Source organism: Podarcis muralis, chromosome 2 (genome assembly GCF_964188315.1).
Source record: "Podarcis muralis chromosome 2, rPodMur119.hap1.1, whole genome shotgun sequence".
NCBI classification, from domain to species: domain Eukaryota; kingdom Metazoa; phylum Chordata; class Lepidosauria; order Squamata; family Lacertidae; genus Podarcis; species Podarcis muralis.
In genome coordinates this window covers 88,659,509-88,676,129 of record NC_135656.1, presented here as the reverse complement: position 1 = coordinate 88,676,129, position 16,621 = coordinate 88,659,509, and the positions used below count along the sequence as shown (strand labels likewise).

At 41.5% G+C, this 16,621-nt stretch overlaps 1 protein-coding gene across 2 annotated transcripts in view; it reads right to left on the bottom strand.

Annotated features, from left to right (window-relative positions):
• Positions 1-6,031: 6,031 nt before the first annotated feature.
• Positions 6,032-16,621, bottom strand: part of SRGAP3 (SLIT-ROBO Rho GTPase activating protein 3) — a 185,674-nt gene continuing 175,084 nt past the window's right edge. For both annotated transcript variants that reach the window (XM_028719316.2, XM_028719317.2), the window contains exons 20-22: positions 16,438-16,587; positions 15,876-16,203; positions 6,032-10,981 (exon numbers count right to left, since the gene is read on the bottom strand). In XM_028719316.2, the coding sequence (XP_028575149.2) occupies positions 10,565-10,981; positions 15,876-16,203; positions 16,438-16,587 (895 nt within the window). In that variant the 3' untranslated portion in view covers positions 6,032-10,564. The remainder of the gene's footprint in view (positions 10,982-15,875; positions 16,204-16,437; positions 16,588-16,621) is intronic.

Below are 16,621 nucleotides of genomic sequence, written 5' to 3'. Positions count from 1 at the left end.
TTTGTAAGAAAGCTAGTGTTCCAATGAGTGACATTCATAAAAGCACAAGCAGAATGCAGTTCAGCATTCTTCTTTGTTTACTGCAATGAGAATACCTTTGCTTTGGAAAATTAAGCTGAACAGTATGCATGAAAGAAATGCATGAAACCCACTTGAGCTTGAGGCCTGTATCAGCAGTGCATCCAGAAGCCTTTCTGCCTTCAAGTACTTAGAGGGAGACAATGTAAAAATGTAATCTATTTAGCCCAAAAGAGGGTCAGCCACTTTTCATAGTCCAGATACACTGCAGAAAACCATTTAGAAACTCTCATAAAAAAGCATAAGGGGGAAGCAAAAAGGCAAGAATGCTACAGAGGCAGTCTAAGAAAGGCTCTTGTTCATTTAAAGCATGAAAAGCTGATTAGAAAGATCACCATTATGATGCCAGAAAAGCAAGGAGAGCAGACAAATTTCAACTATTGCAGTGTAATCCTATATAATTCAGAAGTAATTCCTATTGCATCCAATGGGTTCTGCTCCATATGATTGAAAGGTAAGGCCTCACAGAACTGAGTGAGACATGCTTCTGAATAAACATGTACAGTGGTACCTCGGGTTACATACGCTTCAGGTTACATTCGCTTCAGGCTACAGACTCCAGTAACCCAGAAATAGTACCTTTGAACTTTGCTTCAGGATGAGAACAGAAATCGTGCTCCAGCGGCGCAGCAGCAGCAGGAGGCCCCATTAGCTAAAGTGGTGCTTCAGGTTAAGAACAGTTTCAGGTTAGAACGGACCTCCAGAACGAATTAAGTACTTAACCCGAGGTACCACTGTATAGGCTTGCAGTCTTTGCCACTAATCTGACTTCCTGTTCTCTCCTGACGCGTCCCACTTAGACACTGAAGCAATCCTCTATTATACAAATACTTCACATTCTCCTGACCCCAGAGTAGCAGAATCTGACTCTACCACACCCATATGAGTTTAATTACATCTCCTGTACTTTAATTCAGATTATCTCCCTATTGAGATACACAATGTTCCCCTGCCTATTCAAATACATTGATATTCGCAGTACGTTACTGTTGTTCTGGGGTGTTTTATGTTGTACATTGCCCTGAAATCCAATAGCATGGTGTGTGAAACATAAATGGTTTAATAAATCAATTAAGCAAGCTCTGCAGCCAAATTTTAATTGTTGGAATGTGAATCAGTGCACTTGAAGTAGAATACTTCTCTGCCATTCCATAACATTTGATGCAGTTGTCATCAGTGCTGGCTGGTGCCCGCCAGATATTTTGGACTACAATTTCCATCAGCCTCAAAGCAGCACAGTGTGATGAGATATGTAGTCACAAACATTACTGATCAACTGCATTTATCTACTGTCTGTTTGCTAAGGCACCCAAGGCAGTTTGCAACTTCAAAATACAGTGGTACCTCTGGTTAGGTGCTTAATTCGTTCCGAAGGTCCGTTCTTAACCTGAAACTGTTCTTAACCTGAAGCACCACTTTAGCTAATGGGGCCTCCTGCTGCCTCCGCACCGCCGGAGCACAATTTTTGTTCTCATCCTGAAGCAAAGTTCTTAACCTGAGGTACTATTTCTGGGTTAGCGGAGTCTGTAACCTGAAGCGTCTGTAACCTGAAGCGTATGTAACCCGAGGTACCACTGTACTGAAACAAATAAATGATATAAAATGTGAAGTTCACCCTGTAGGGAGAGGAGGCTGTAGAACAGGAGCAGGCAATGAAGTTTACCTTTACTTCATTTTTCATCCCCACAGGACTATTGGTGGGGGAAGTGACAGAGTGGAGCACAGCCTGCTGTTGTCTTTGCCTCAGTGCCGGATTTACGTATAAGCTAAACAAGCTATAGCTTAGGGCCCCACTCCCTTGGGGCCCCCAAAAACGTAAAGGAAAAAAACCCTGGATGTACATTTCCAAAATATAAGATAAAAAGCAAATAAAATGAAACCTACATACAGCAACAGTGTTTTGTTTTGTTTTGTTTTGTTTTGTTTTGTTGTTTTGTTTTGTGTAGGCTCCTTAATAGCTTAATATTTATTTCACTATTAATATACTTATTCTTAATTGTATTTCAGTTCAACAATTACTTTGATAAAATACATATTTTGTTCTGTGCAAATGGCTTTAGATACCTATTAGGTACATATATTACCATATAGCATATATTCAACACAAAAAACAGCGACAATTTGTTGTTGACAAAGGACAGCTGGACATATGAAGGGCCCCATTACCTTCAGTAGCTTAGGGCCTCATCAAACCTGAACCTGGCCCTACTTTGCCTGCCTGCCTCACGCTCTGAAAACCTCAGGAGGGGACCAGTTTGGTGAAAGAATTCAATGTAGCGCTAAGTGGGGTATGCATGTGTGGAACAAGGTCCGCTTAGGCACTTTTCCACACCTGCAGGACCCCTAAACCTGTTCTGGGGGTTTCCCCAACCTCTAGAGCAGATTTAGGAGTAGCAAGTGGGTGTTCGGGGGTGGGGGGGGAGTTTGTTGCACAGGTGAACTTTGTTCCATGCATGCAACACTTTAGATGAATCCCATCTTTTGCCTCTATGTACCCCTTTGGTCTTTCAGTCCCAAGTCTCTTCCTCTGCATGATGGCACAACACGAAAGCTCCTGCACTGCTTGCTTAAACTTGTAGGATGCAAGTCTTTCATGTAAGCACCCCAATATATAACATATAGACATTTGCAATTTATATAATAATACTGCTTCATGTGGTAAATAAAATATAGTAAAAACAAAAAAAATTCCTTCCAGTAGCACCTTAAAGACCAACTAAGTTAGTTCTTGGTATGAGCTTTCGTGTGCATGCACACTTCTTCAGATACACTGAAACAGAAGTTGCCAGATCCTTCTATATAGTGAGAAGGTGGGGAGGGGTATTACTCAGAAGGGTGGTGGGAATGGGTGATTGGCAGATAGCTGTGATGAGCCTGTTGACAACTCTTAACGACTGCAATAGGATCTGGCAACTTCTGTTTCAGTGTATCTGAAGAAGTGTGCATGCACACGAAAGCTCATACCAAGAACTAACTTAGTTGGTCTTTAAGGTGCTACTGGAAGGAATTTTTTTTGTTTTGACTATGGCAGACCAACATGGCTACCTATCTGTAACTAAAATATAGTAAGTTGATATATTATGATACGGACTATTGAATGGGCACATTCTGGTTGGTGAAGTTTTTTGTGGGTTATTGTGAGCCTAGCAATCCCTGGAGGGCCACAGGTTCTCTATCCCTGAGTGATAGCAATGATTTGCTTAGAAGAGCCCAAATTAGGTTAAGCAGGACCTTTGGCTACATCTAGACACATATCCAATATCAGTATTCATAACTGGGAAGGCAGTCCAGGTCTTGGTCCAGAAGCTCTGAGGAATAAAGCTATAAATCAGTAATAATGGTGCTGATAGCATGAAAGAAGGAACTTTAAATAATCAAACCTGGAAATGTGGAAGGTACTCATCTCAGTATTTTTGTTCCTTTTATCGTTTTTAAACAAGCTCTCAACGGTAATGCCACAAACTCAAAACTGGGATATTTAGTATCTTCTGGACTTTCCTCAGATTTTATGTTGGTGATTGCTTACAAACCTTTATGGGAGACTAGCTTCCTTTTTCTCCTGCCAACCTAGCAGTTCAAAAGCACGTCAAAAGTGCAAGTAGATAAACAGGTACCGCTCCGGTGGGAAGGTAAACGGCATTTCTGTGCACTGCTCTGGTTCGCCAGAAGCGGCTTAGTCATGCTGGCCACATGACCCGGAAGCTGTACGCCGGCTCCCTCGGCCAATAAAGCGAGATGAGCACCGCAACCCCAGAGTCGGCCACAACTGGACCTAATTGTCAGGGGTCTCTTTACCTTTTACTAATTTTCTGGGGACAATACTGGAAACTATGGTGGCTTAGCTGCCCCTATGCTCTCTTTGCAAAGTGCCAGCCAGCCTGAGCACTGGCAGAGGTTGGTTCTGAGGCCTTTGGCTGCTGCCAGAGACTACTTAGTGTGTGCAGCTGACAGAGAATGGATTGGATGCATCTATCCAGTTTATATATTTAACATTTCTAATGGTGCAATGATGCCCAGAATGAAATTCAACAGTGCTGTCCTGAAGCATATTCGAGAGACCCCCGCAAGAATTCTGGGAGGAGCATTCTATGATGAGAGTTGTGAGTTATTTCCCTTCCAGAGCTACAATTCCCAGAGTTCCCTGTGAAAAGGGATTGTTAAATCACTCTGGAAATCATAGCACTGTGAGGGAAATAACTCTCACAACTCTCGGCACCCATAACAAACTACAGCTCCCAGAATTCTTTGGGAGAAGCCGTAACTGTTTAAAGTGGTATCCTAGTGCTTTAAATGTGTGGTGTAAATGGGACCCTCATGTCAGCCCAAGGACTGTGATCCCAAATAGCTATGCAGAGGAGGACCCAAGGAGGGGAAGGTGGCAAGTTTAGCACAGATGCGAAACCTCAGACAAATGCAATTCTCTGGGCTTATCTGGCCTCCAGGACTCCAGACCCTCCAAGTGTCCCTATTTTCCAGGGACATCCCTGATTTAGAGAAGCCGCCTCAGTTTCTGATCCCGGAATGTCCCACTTTTCCTTAGGATGTCCATATTTTCCTTGAAGAAATGTTGGAAGTTATGGAGATTTCCAACCCTCAAGCAGTACGAAGGCAATCCTGTATAGGGGAGTTTTTAAAATGTTTACTTTTTGTCTTTATATATGTTGGAAGCTGCCCAGAGCGGCTGGGGCAACCAAGTAAGATGTGTAGGGTGTAAATAGTAAAATTATCATCATGGAATGAAATGTCTCTATTTTCATCAGAGAAATGTTGGAGGATATGGGACTCTTCTCTAGTCCATGCCCTCTTCTAGGTCACACTGCTCTCTGGCCTTACTGTTCACTCTCCTCAGTCCTCATATCCTTTTGTTGGGCTGGAACTTTGCTAATACTTACCGGTACTTTGCCTACATGAAGAGGGGTGTGTTGAAACCTCTGAACTGTGCATGGCTTGAATGTATCTTCCTATCCAAAGGAAAGAGTCATGTCTGTTGCTCCACCCCATAAAGCTTTTTTATTTAGAAGTGCAAGTTTAAAGTGTGTGTATATATATATGTGTGTGTGTGTGTGTGTGTGTGTGTATAAATATATATATATAAATATAAATATATATATATATATATATATATATATATATATATAACCAATGCTAAAATATCTGAAAGGTTCTTGTTGAAGGTAACTGGTCACAAAGAAGCAGAGGAAGTGCATAGACATGTTCACTACATTATTATGTTCAATTATTATGTTCAATACATTAAACAAAAGGATATTGTGTGATCTATCTGGCTAGTGATGGGCAAGCTTTCCTCACCTTCCCTCAGTTTCCTTCCCGCTTTAAAATGGGCTTGTAAAGCTTCCCCCAAAATGTGTGGGTTATGGGCTCCCCCTTCTGCAAGTGCCCCCCTTCTCAAGCACAAGACTTGAGGTTTCGACTGTTGCAAAAATGCTGTGGTTAGATTGTTGATGTGGTCAGATAACGCTGGTGCTCATAAGCTTGCACTGGCTGCCCATATGCTACTGGGACCAGGTTCAAGGTTCTCATATTAATTTATAAGGCCCTTAACAACTTGGGTCCAGGATACCTGTGGGACTGCCTGATCCCTTATATCCCTGCTTAAACACCAAGGACTTTGAGAGAGTTAATGATCACCCATGGCGCCTATCCATGTTGCTTTGTGTCGAGCATCAAGGGTCCAATTTTGTGGAACTCTCTTCCAGTTGAAAAATATGCCTGATGACAAAGGGAAGTCCATCAACATCTGGAAGATAATAAGAGTCCTCATTCCTGCTATAGCTTATTGGTGTCCAACACGGTCAATTCTGTGATATAGGCTTCAAGTTTCATTCTTCACGCTCTAATTGTTTTACCCACTTTTGGTTTTATTACATGTAATTGATTCAATTGTTTATAAAGATCTAAAATTGTGGGCTGTTAAATCATTACTGGAAAAACGTTTGAGAAAAGGTAAACTGTTTATTCAACAGGATGAGTCCACACCCAACCAGTGGTTTGATCTACATGGCATCATCAGCATACATAACATAGGATCCAATCAGACACTCTAACTGAATGGCATTTTATCATACATTACAGAGACAATATCCATAAGAGGGGCGACAATCATTATACAGGGCAGCCAACCAGCAGTTTCCTAAGGTTTTCTGGCAAGAACAAAAAGCAGCCACTCAGAAGCAAATTGGATTCAGAAGGCCTATTGCCATACTGTGAAAACTGCAGCACTGCTAGGAAATTATATAGTCCAGGATTTACAAACAGAAAAAAAACCTATCAGGTACTGTATTGTTTAGTCAAAGAGGGAGGAAAAGTGCATGGTCTTTATATCATTAAAAGGTCTTAAACATTTACATTGTTTGCTTATGACAGTTTCTGTACAGCAATAATATAAGGGTGGGTGCAATTGCTTTTAAGTCAGCACCGTTAACACACATCACTTGGTTGAACAAAAGGAATACTGCCACCAAGTTACAAGGGGGTGAAGAAGAGAAGAGGCTACAACATCTACAGTCAGCCATCTCTGGGTGCAAGCTAAAGTAGCTGTGATTGAAGAAGAGCATTCTGATTTTATGGGGAGGATCAGAGGTCAATTCTATGATATTTTACTTGCTTTGCATTGGAAAAACCCTCCCCCCCCCTCCATTTTAGAGTGCAGTATCCATCAGTACTGTGGCATTGAGACACTCTCCCATTATTTGCCCAGAGGCCAATAAAGAAAAAGGAACGGTTTTCATTGTTAGGAACATTTTGAAGTTGAGAATTTTTAATTGTTTTATTTAAAGGCTGCATCTGGTATTTTCTTCAGCCAATTTAACCAACACTACAATCCCCCCCCCCCTTCATTTTGGCACCACACGCCAAATTATATATGCCCTGATATTGGTCTCAGATCAACTCAACACAGATGCTCCCATTACTGATTTAGGAATCGCATCAGCACGGACAAGACATAATTAGCATAGTGAGCAAGAGACAAACTTGCTTCATTCTCCTGCCCCCCCCAAATGATTTACAATATCCAGCTCATGCACTTCACATTCACTACTTTAACGCATTTTCAATTGTCCCTTGAAATTATTGTGTTGAGTCAAGCCAGATCCAGTTGTGTCTGAGGACACAGACAAATCTACCAGGAATTTCTCTTGTGCGAGACCGCACAGGAAATGGCACTTTGCAAAACGAAACAGTTGCCAGTAGATTATTGTGCCCCAAACCTACACAACTGAACTTTGTAGACACGTGCAAACTCTACCCAAGATTTGATGATTCGACAACATATTTTGCCAATGTTGTGATTTTTGTACTACACACAAATGCAGAAGGTCTTCTACAATTCCTAGTGGTTGCCTGCAATTTGACAAACACTGCGGTTTGTATGTGAGTATGTGGGTAGCTCTTTAAAAATGCAAATACATTTCTTGTTCATACAACAGAAAGAGGAGGGGAAAACTTTAAAGCAATGCACCCACAGTATAACATTAACTGTACAAGAGATATCTTGATATGTCTAGTTCCCAAGCACATTTAATCCAAGCATTTGTTCCGGTGCTCAAAAGGCACTTAAAGATTTTTTTAAAAAAACACAACCCCACCTACAGATGAAGATGCAAAAAAATAATTTATTTTTAAAAAGACACTGGAAGTGTATCAAAGTAAACCCTCAAATAAAGTCATGGTTTTGTTCTCAAGTCACTTTCAAAAGTATGCTTTTTAAAAAAACGCTGCTAAAGTAACTGTGCCCCGTGAGCTAAAGTGGGGAAAACATAACTGGCAATGGAGATAAAATAGTTTGACAAATGATTTTTCCTCCACCCCCATCCCAATGCCTAAGACTTCACTTACTTGCTCTTTACTACAGCAAACTTAACATCTGCTGTCATAATGACCTTTGGGTTACTCTAAAGTTGGAAAGGCAAGGAAGGGGGGATGGGAGAGATAAAAATAATTTGATGAATGGAAAAAAACACACTCCTATATTAACTAATTGTGGCAATTACAAATGCCTACAACATTAGCAGACATGTAGGTAAACACATTTTCTCTTTGTAATATTATATTAAGGAACAATAATAGAATAAACTACATACATTATTTTCCCTTCACACTATACATGGGAAGGTCAGGACTGTTTTAGGGATGGGGAGGTTGTTTTCATTTTTTACTGATGCATTTTTGTTACACTGAATTATCTACTAAGTGCAAAGATTGGGTATCACTGGGTCTCAACTAAAATTTAGCCTTAAAAAAAAGGTTACATTGTAGCAGTTACTTTTCATCATTTAAGCAGGTACACCATTATATAAACAGACTAAAACAGGCAAGGGGCAGTTAAGAGAAGAGGGAACATGGATGAAGCATGCTTGCACATGAGGTATTTAAAGAAAGGAGAATCACACAATGATTGTGTGTGTTTACTTCAGAGGGTAATAGATATCCCACCCAATACTTGGCTATTCTATGCATTTTATGTACACAGACGGGATTGGGGATGTATTTGTGCAAATAAAGAAGGATAAAATGGTAAGTTACTAAAGGAACAATCCTAAACTCATGGGAAGGTTGCCTGGCAGGCAACTGGGTACTCCCTCTCTGTTTTCAGTGGGGGAGACCAATAGCTGGAGGCTTCCTGCAGGCCATTGCTAATATAGTCCTCAGTGTCCCCAAGGGCAGTGAGGGCAAAATGGGAGAATTCCAGGCATATATTGATGCAAATAATCTCCTCCCTCCCCCCTCCAGGCATGTCCTGGACACCTTCTCATTGAAACCAATGGCGAGGGTGGGGAAGCAAAGAGCTGCTGCCTCCGCCACCCCAGCCAAGCCTAGATCCAAACTGGAACAAGCCTTGCAGGGCTTAGGAAGTGATGGTTCCTCCATCGCGAACTCCCTGCCACTGCCAAGCCTCCATAGGATTACCTGACAGTTCTGGTCCTGCTTTAAATATGGTACACCATCCTGAAAGATGGTAGATGCCATTAAAACCAACCTCTAGGGAGTAACGGGAAACGAGTCCAGCTTCTTTTTAAATGATGGCCACTGCAAAATTAAAGCCAAAAGATGCCAAGAAAGGAAAGGAAAGTGCAGAGTTAACCAAGTGCACAGTCTGAAAGAGGTTTATCAAGAAGCACAATGGTGTTTAAATTAAAAGTGAAAAAGTCCAGCCAGAGATGTCCACAAAAAGGAGACAAAATAAAAAAATTGCAGCAAGAAGAGTCTTGAGTTCAGTAAATAGGGAAAAGTTTTAGCTATCATGCAACCCCGAGCTCTCGCTGCATAATTATTATTTTTTGCCTAGGTTAAATTTTAGAAAGAAACGTAACTTTGTTTTCATAAACTCCAAACGGCTGTATATTGTTATATAGTACAGTACAGAAAGTGCAAATTGTCACCTCATCAGATCAGTTATATATCTGACGTGGTCAAATATGGCTCATGCTATTCATGCAAGGGGACACAGTTTGAGTCAAGACCCTCTTGTGCTGCTGAGTCATTTTAAAGGGAATGTGGTTTTACCAAAATCTTCCTTGCCTGTTTTAATCCAGATTTTCTCCAAAGGAATCATTAGGATGGGGGAATAAAATATTTCAAACACTATATAAGTTAGCCTATTTATTTATTGTTATCAACCACAGGTTACTTCAGAGTCCTCTTCTGTTTTGAAAACTTCAAGACAGCAGGAGTTGAGTTTCTTTTGTACACACATAACATTGTGCTACAACATGAAGTACGTACAGAAAATCCTAGGTTTTCCCTTCACGCAAAGGGAAGGTGTACTACTTTTAATTTCTTTGAGTCCACAGGTGGTATACTCCTTCCAACCAGGAAATGACCACAAGCTTCCATGTTTCAATGAACCAGTCTTTAAGAGATGAACTTGCAGACAAAAATCCATCCATCTACCTAGCAGGGTAAACATCACCATCAGATGCACTTCTGTATTTGCAGGACAACAGCTGAGCCAAACCCCCAGGGTGTTTCCTTTTGCTTGCTGCAACTCTAACGCCAAGCCAAGCCAGTGTGAATATTCAATTCAAGGACTGACCAATCTTCTATTGCTTAATGCACGGTTGCTGTGTAATCCACACACGCACACTCACTCACTCACACAAAATCGCTCTCCAGCAGAAGTCTAGGGGTGAGTTTCTGAGGTAAATCTACTAAAATGTTACTGGGCTATGGACAGTGTCATATATATATACTTCTACACAGACCAGAATGTTCCAGTGGTAATACATAAAATAGCCATCTTATTTGGCTACACCAAATATTTCCAGCAATCTTGACGAGTATGTGTGTAAAATATCATGAAATCCTTAAGCCACATCTACTGTCCTCAGTGCCATTGTTTTTCCAAGAGTCGTTTTCGCTGCCTTTTCCCTTCAGTAAATGACATCATTTTGTACAATCACACAGGAAATGAAAATAGGGGTGGTTACCCATGTTTCCACCAGAGATTTCCTCGGGATGGTGCTAGCTACATGGTGCCAGATTTATCTGAGGAGCTATTTGGGAAGATCTTCTCTGTGGGTGTCACTGCAGGACTACCCATTCCTGAGCTACTGCTGCTACTTGATCGATGCTGGACAACTGGCCGGATGGGTCTCATGGGTGGGGGCCTAAGCTGAGCTCCAGCAAGCCGGGCTGAGAGGGCAGGCTTAAAAGTAGTCATCATCTCCGTGGTTGAGCTGCTGCTACGCCTCATGGCAGCATCAGGATCTCTGATCATGATGGTGTGAAGGGGGCTGGCAGGTTCAGAGTTGACAGAACCTATCTGAGGGTTCTTCATTGGTTCAAGGGTGTCCAGGACAACGTCAGGGGCTTGTTTCACAGTATTTTGCCTTTCAAGCTCACGCAGCTCATTCAATGCTGTGCTCATTGTCTTCTCAATGTCCTGTAAACACAACAAACAGAAGCAGAGGGGTTAAACTGTTATCATTCTTGCATTAAATGATTTAAACCTGTCCATTACTTGTTTCTCGTGGTCACTTCTTTGCTTGCATTATTCAGAGGGCTGGATTCAAAAAACCACAAATGGACCAATTCGTAGAATTTTGCCATATGTGATGGTGGAAGTCTTTTCAGTACTATTTTAGGTGGGTTCTAAAACAGTTCTCATGTTTACATTTGCCCAAGAGCTGCAGAAGAACATCAGACCATTTCACTTTCCCAATGCTCTACTGCAGTAGTAGTGGCCCTTCAGATGTTGTTGGACTAAATCTCCCATCATCCTGACCCTTGCCATGCTGGCTGGGGCTGATGGGAGTTAGATCAGCAACATTTGCGGGGCCAAAGATTCCCCTGCTCTGCTGTAAGACGTTGAACCAGTGAGCAACTCTCTGGACTGTAAATAACCCTCAAAACTGCTGAACCTCAACAGCTCTCAGGATAATGTGAGCCCACCAATCAAGTTTCTTGATTAGGAGTTCACTTTCAGATGAAAATAAACCCCATGTTGTCCTGGTCAAATGGAAGTTTAACAGGCCCAATTCTCCATGGCTATTTGTTAATTAAAAGTATGTATAGTCTGCCTTTCAGCTTCCAACATTATTCAAAACATATCAAAATAGAAACATAGAATAAAAATAAAAAACACAGCATGATTAATGCAACTGAAGGTTGTATTCTTGATTTCAACATGAAGTGAGTTCTCCCAACCATGTTTTCAGTTATGGTTATTAATTCTCCAATGCTCTTCCATGCAATCCAGCAGGACAAAGTCCTCTTTCCTTTTCTGTATGCTACAACTATACTGGTTGGCCACCTTCATGTTTCTGCTCAGATGATGGCATCTGGCTGCCAAGAACTCTTTCCCCCACTATACTAACGAGTGGGAGTAGCGTCATCCATCATAGTCATTTAGTATTTACCAAGAAATCTGTTAGTGTATCCGTTTTGGATGGAAGGCATCCACCCTCCTATGCATTTAAGGATAATAAGCTGACATGAAGGTTTCACTAGAAGGCCATTGCAGCTAAAATTAGAGCCCAATTAAACTGAAATGGGGGAAATGAAACACTACCCTGTAAATTATACCAGAGCACTGAGGAACACAGAAGCTATGCCAAGAGGAGGGTTTCCCTCCTATTCAGTATTGGTTTTTTATTCAAACCTCCGTAAGATTTTGAGTTGAAAAGTGCATGAGAACAGGCACAATCCAAACATCCTTTGTGCTGGCTTGATGGGGGCAGGTTGGGTTGGAAAAAGGTATCCCTCCATCAACAGCCTTTGCTTGTGAAGTGTGGTGCAGAGGTCCCTGGTTCGGCCTGTTGAATGTGCAGGTGGGTGAGCAGGAAGTGTTACCACTAGAAACCCCTGAAAGAGGGCATGCCAGGGGAAGGGCTGAGCCCAAGCTGGAACCTGAGCTTGCCCCACTGCTGTCACATGATGGCACTGTGACAGCTCCAGGCCGGTACTGCAATTTGCCTATCATCTTTCATGGACCATGGATGTGGCAATTGACCCCTCCAGCCACACCAGGCAGTGGCCGAGGTGCACTGTGCCTTAAGGCATTAGGGATCTGCAAGATCCCACTCAAAATTAATGTGGGTGGAAGGTGGTATCAATACTGATCCAAGAAACTATTCATCTTTAACTGAATCTAGTTCAGTAAAACAATAATATTACTGTATCCTTTAACTTAATAACTCCACAGTTATAAGCCTCTTGAACGTAGGTTTGGTTTTTTTAAAATAACTCTTTTGTTAAAATAATTCCCTCTACACTGTAGGCATCACAGATATAGGATGCAAATCCTATTCTGATCATGTTGACAGTAGAAGGAGCACAAAACAATTCCAATTCTCAATAAGCTAGCATTTTTAAAGATCAGAGTAAAAATGAAAGGAAAAAATGACACTAATTATTCTTTCCATCGTCATAGCTACTATTAGGCCATTTAAGAAAAATAATGTGATTACGATTAAAATTATGTTGTTATAAAAAGAAAGTGTTGCATTGCCCAGCCCCTTTACCTAACCCCTGACACTGGTACTTGAGCAATCTGCTCAGCACTCAGCAAATAAACGGCTTCTTTCAGGCCCATCTAGTAGAAAAACAATGTGAAATATACATTTTGTCACAAAGAATGGCTCAGCCTTGACACATAACTTTTGAAAGCTACATATGAATAATGCATTTTAGCAGCTTCAACCGATAAAACTGACCCATGTACTATCGTGGGGGGAACCACCTTGATTTTTGGATTGTATTACAGCAAAATTAGCATATGTATGTATGGCAATGGCCATAAACACTGTCATTTTAGGTAGAAACCAAAAGAGTCATATATATTTACTTTAGGATGGAGACAGAAGGTGATTGGAAAGAGGTAGCGCCTTTCTTTGAAATCCCCTCCAGCTATTACACTTCAATGAAACCCATATGAATTCCAAGTTCCATAATTTTCATTTGCAAAGAAGAAGAAGAAGAAGAAGAAGAAGAAGAAGAAGAAGAAGAAGAAGAAGAAGAAGAAGAAGAAGAAGAAGATAGCCCTGGATGCCACATAGGTTTTGAGAAAGGATCTTTGCAGAACGTGGATTTGAAAATGTACACAGGATGTGCTGTGAGGCTGTCTACTCAGAACTCTACTCTAGAGTTCAATGGGACTTATTTCCAGTGTGTTTGGAATTGAAGCATCAGTGCTGTAAAGGACATAGAATGCCAAATCACACCACTGCCAGCTTATTTGCTGAGGAGTACTCATTTGATTATCATGGTTCATTCTTTCATTTAATTTGAAGATTAAGTAATATAGTCCAATCCAAATTTTAAATAAGCCTCATTGGCTATCTAGGACTCTTTTAGGTCCCCTTGAGTGAACAATTAGCTATTTGCCACATTTCTTGCCAATTTGAAAAGGTGCTTTGATAAAACATAGAGGCATTTCTCTCTTAAGTGTTGCCATTTGTTCTGACTTTACTAGCAATTTCTTTGTGCTCTTTTCTTTTCCCTTGCATTTCTTCTCTGCTGGTTAAAAGAAGAAGGTATTTTAAGAAAATAGTCTAGAAACAGAATTTGTGGCCTGGAGATCACGCCACCCTATTTTGTTTTTAGGGCAAATATAATAGGCTGCTCTGTCTATTATTAAGGAAGGTTTTTTCTTTCTTCTAGATAACCATCAACTGCCTACAGAAGTTTTTAGATGCTCTGTTGGCAGTTCCCTCTCTGCTGGCCTCTGGGCTCGCCCAGATTAGGAGTAATGGCCCACAGAAACACCAATTCATTCTAATATCATAAGACAAAGAGCACCCACTGCTAGGCAAAGAAATAATGTCATTCTATTTGGTTTACTGCTGTGCAAATTAAACACTAAACAAAAAAAGGAGGAATAAAAATGAGACGGAGTAAAGAAAAGAAAAACACAATTTGAATGAAAACAAAGTCTCCATAATCCTCAAGCAGGGACGTGTGGGATAATGGCATTAAACCTAAATCATCACACTGCAAAAAAATTAAAAATATTGATGACTGCCTTTAAAAACTGAACACCACCAGCCACTAGCGTTACTATGGCGAAAAGTCGCACAGGAACAAGCAAGCAAGCAATAAAGTGACAACATAATCAATCTATCAACAGCCCACACAGAAAAGGTTGAAAGGTGTCAAAAGCTAATAAGTGTTAGATTGAAAATAAACAGCTCCACCAACCTTTGAGCAAAAGGTAAAGAGGCTCAGCTGAGAGTTCAGAGAAAAATGTTCCTCCATTTGGTCCTTAAAGGCTACCCGCTAATACTGCCACTTACAGCTTCAGATTTTTTAAAAACCCAGAAGTCTCCCCTCCCAATTCCCTTGTTATCGTTTGTCTGGATGCTTTATTTCATACAAATCAACATTTTCCTCACACATATCCCCCCCCCCCCGCCCCAAGGTTCAAGTCTTGGTGGTGGCAGTTTTTGTTGGATTAAACCTCACCTCCCCGTGCACTGTAATCCTGGTCAAAACTGACTCAGGGACCTGCTATAAATTTTAAAGGCCTAACCTGGTTTAGACTGACATCAAGTTTGGATGTAAGAGAGGTATGAACATTAACCTTCCCCTTATCACTAGCTGCTAGTTTATTTACTGGTACAAACTTGGTACAAAACTTGTCCCACCTGCCAGCCAAAATTGGCTCATAAAGTCAGTTAAAACTATATATTTTATTTTTTAGTTCTGTGAGCTGGCAGTCAGCACAGTTCAATGAGCAGTATAGTGGTCAAAGACCTATACAACCTAAAAATCATCTGGTTTTATGCAAGATTTCTGATCCTAGTCTAAGTTCCCATTCTGTAAAATGGGAAAAATCAAGGAACCTTTTTATGAGAACATTGGTTTTGTTCAGATTCTAATTAGCATTACTTAGCTTTTGCCTCTCTCTGGTCACAGGCTACTTTACTTCTTACTTTACACGGTTTGGAGACTGCTCAAATTCTCTAGGGGGACACATATTGCACTGGAAGGATAAGCACTAATGCGTTTTAAAAGTATTTGTGTTTTTAAGATTGAAATACACTGTAGTGGCCCAACATATCAATCCCCTTGAGTAAGAACTTGAAAGCGGCTGGCTTCTGGTGGGTCACAGTGGTCAGTAAGCTTCAGTCCAGTCAAAAATTAAACGGGATCCACTGCGAAGTACAATGCCGCAAAAGGTTGGCATGGTTGTTGATTTACATACTGCAAATCTAGAAACTAATGCATCTTAAAGAATCTAGTCTGGATGGCTCAATATAGACATGGCTGATCCCCTGAAATCTGTTCCCTGAAACACTCAGTGAATCTCACTTTTCCATAATTGCAGCCTCTCCTACCTCTGCAAGTGCTTCGGCTTCTAGTGACTTCTGATCCCCAAGACTACTGTGCCGAGTTGAGCTGCAGGTGGGCCTCAGTGGGTGGCCGTCAATCAAGGCCTTCCGGTCTGGATAGTTGATGCTGCCAGCACTGCCAAAAGTGGCCATCCTGCGCTTCTCTGGGCTCTCAATCCTGCCTCTGTTCAGTGGTAATATGTGGGGGCTGCTGGGACAAGCTGCTGCTCGAGGAGGGGTGTCTATCCCAGGACCAATCCCTCTGGGAGGGCTGTGTGTATCACCTCCACTGCGACGGCGAGGGATTGCTGCCCCGTCGGATCTCAACCTTACCCTGTGAAGAAAACAACAACAACAGCAGCAGCCTTGTGAAATCCCCACTCCAAGCTTCCAAAGTCATCTAGACTAATAAATGGATCTCTACAGACCCCTTCCGTTTAAAACACAGTATAAATCGTACAAATTGGCTCATAAATTCCCTCCGGTTCATGCATTGACTATCGTGCCCGTCACAAGAGGAGGAGAAAGACAACGCTTGCATCCAGATGAGAACAAATCAGTTTCCTACCGTCCCATTACTCCCCCAAATCCGTAGTCTGGAATATGGTCTGTTGGAGACTGGATGTCATTCTTTGATGAGGCTTTATCATCCAGCAGAGGTCCACTACTTGCCTCGCTGTCTGCCTTCTGACTCAGGCTGTCTGAGAATGCATCGTCCCTATGAATAATGAAACTCTCTGTCAGCCAGAACA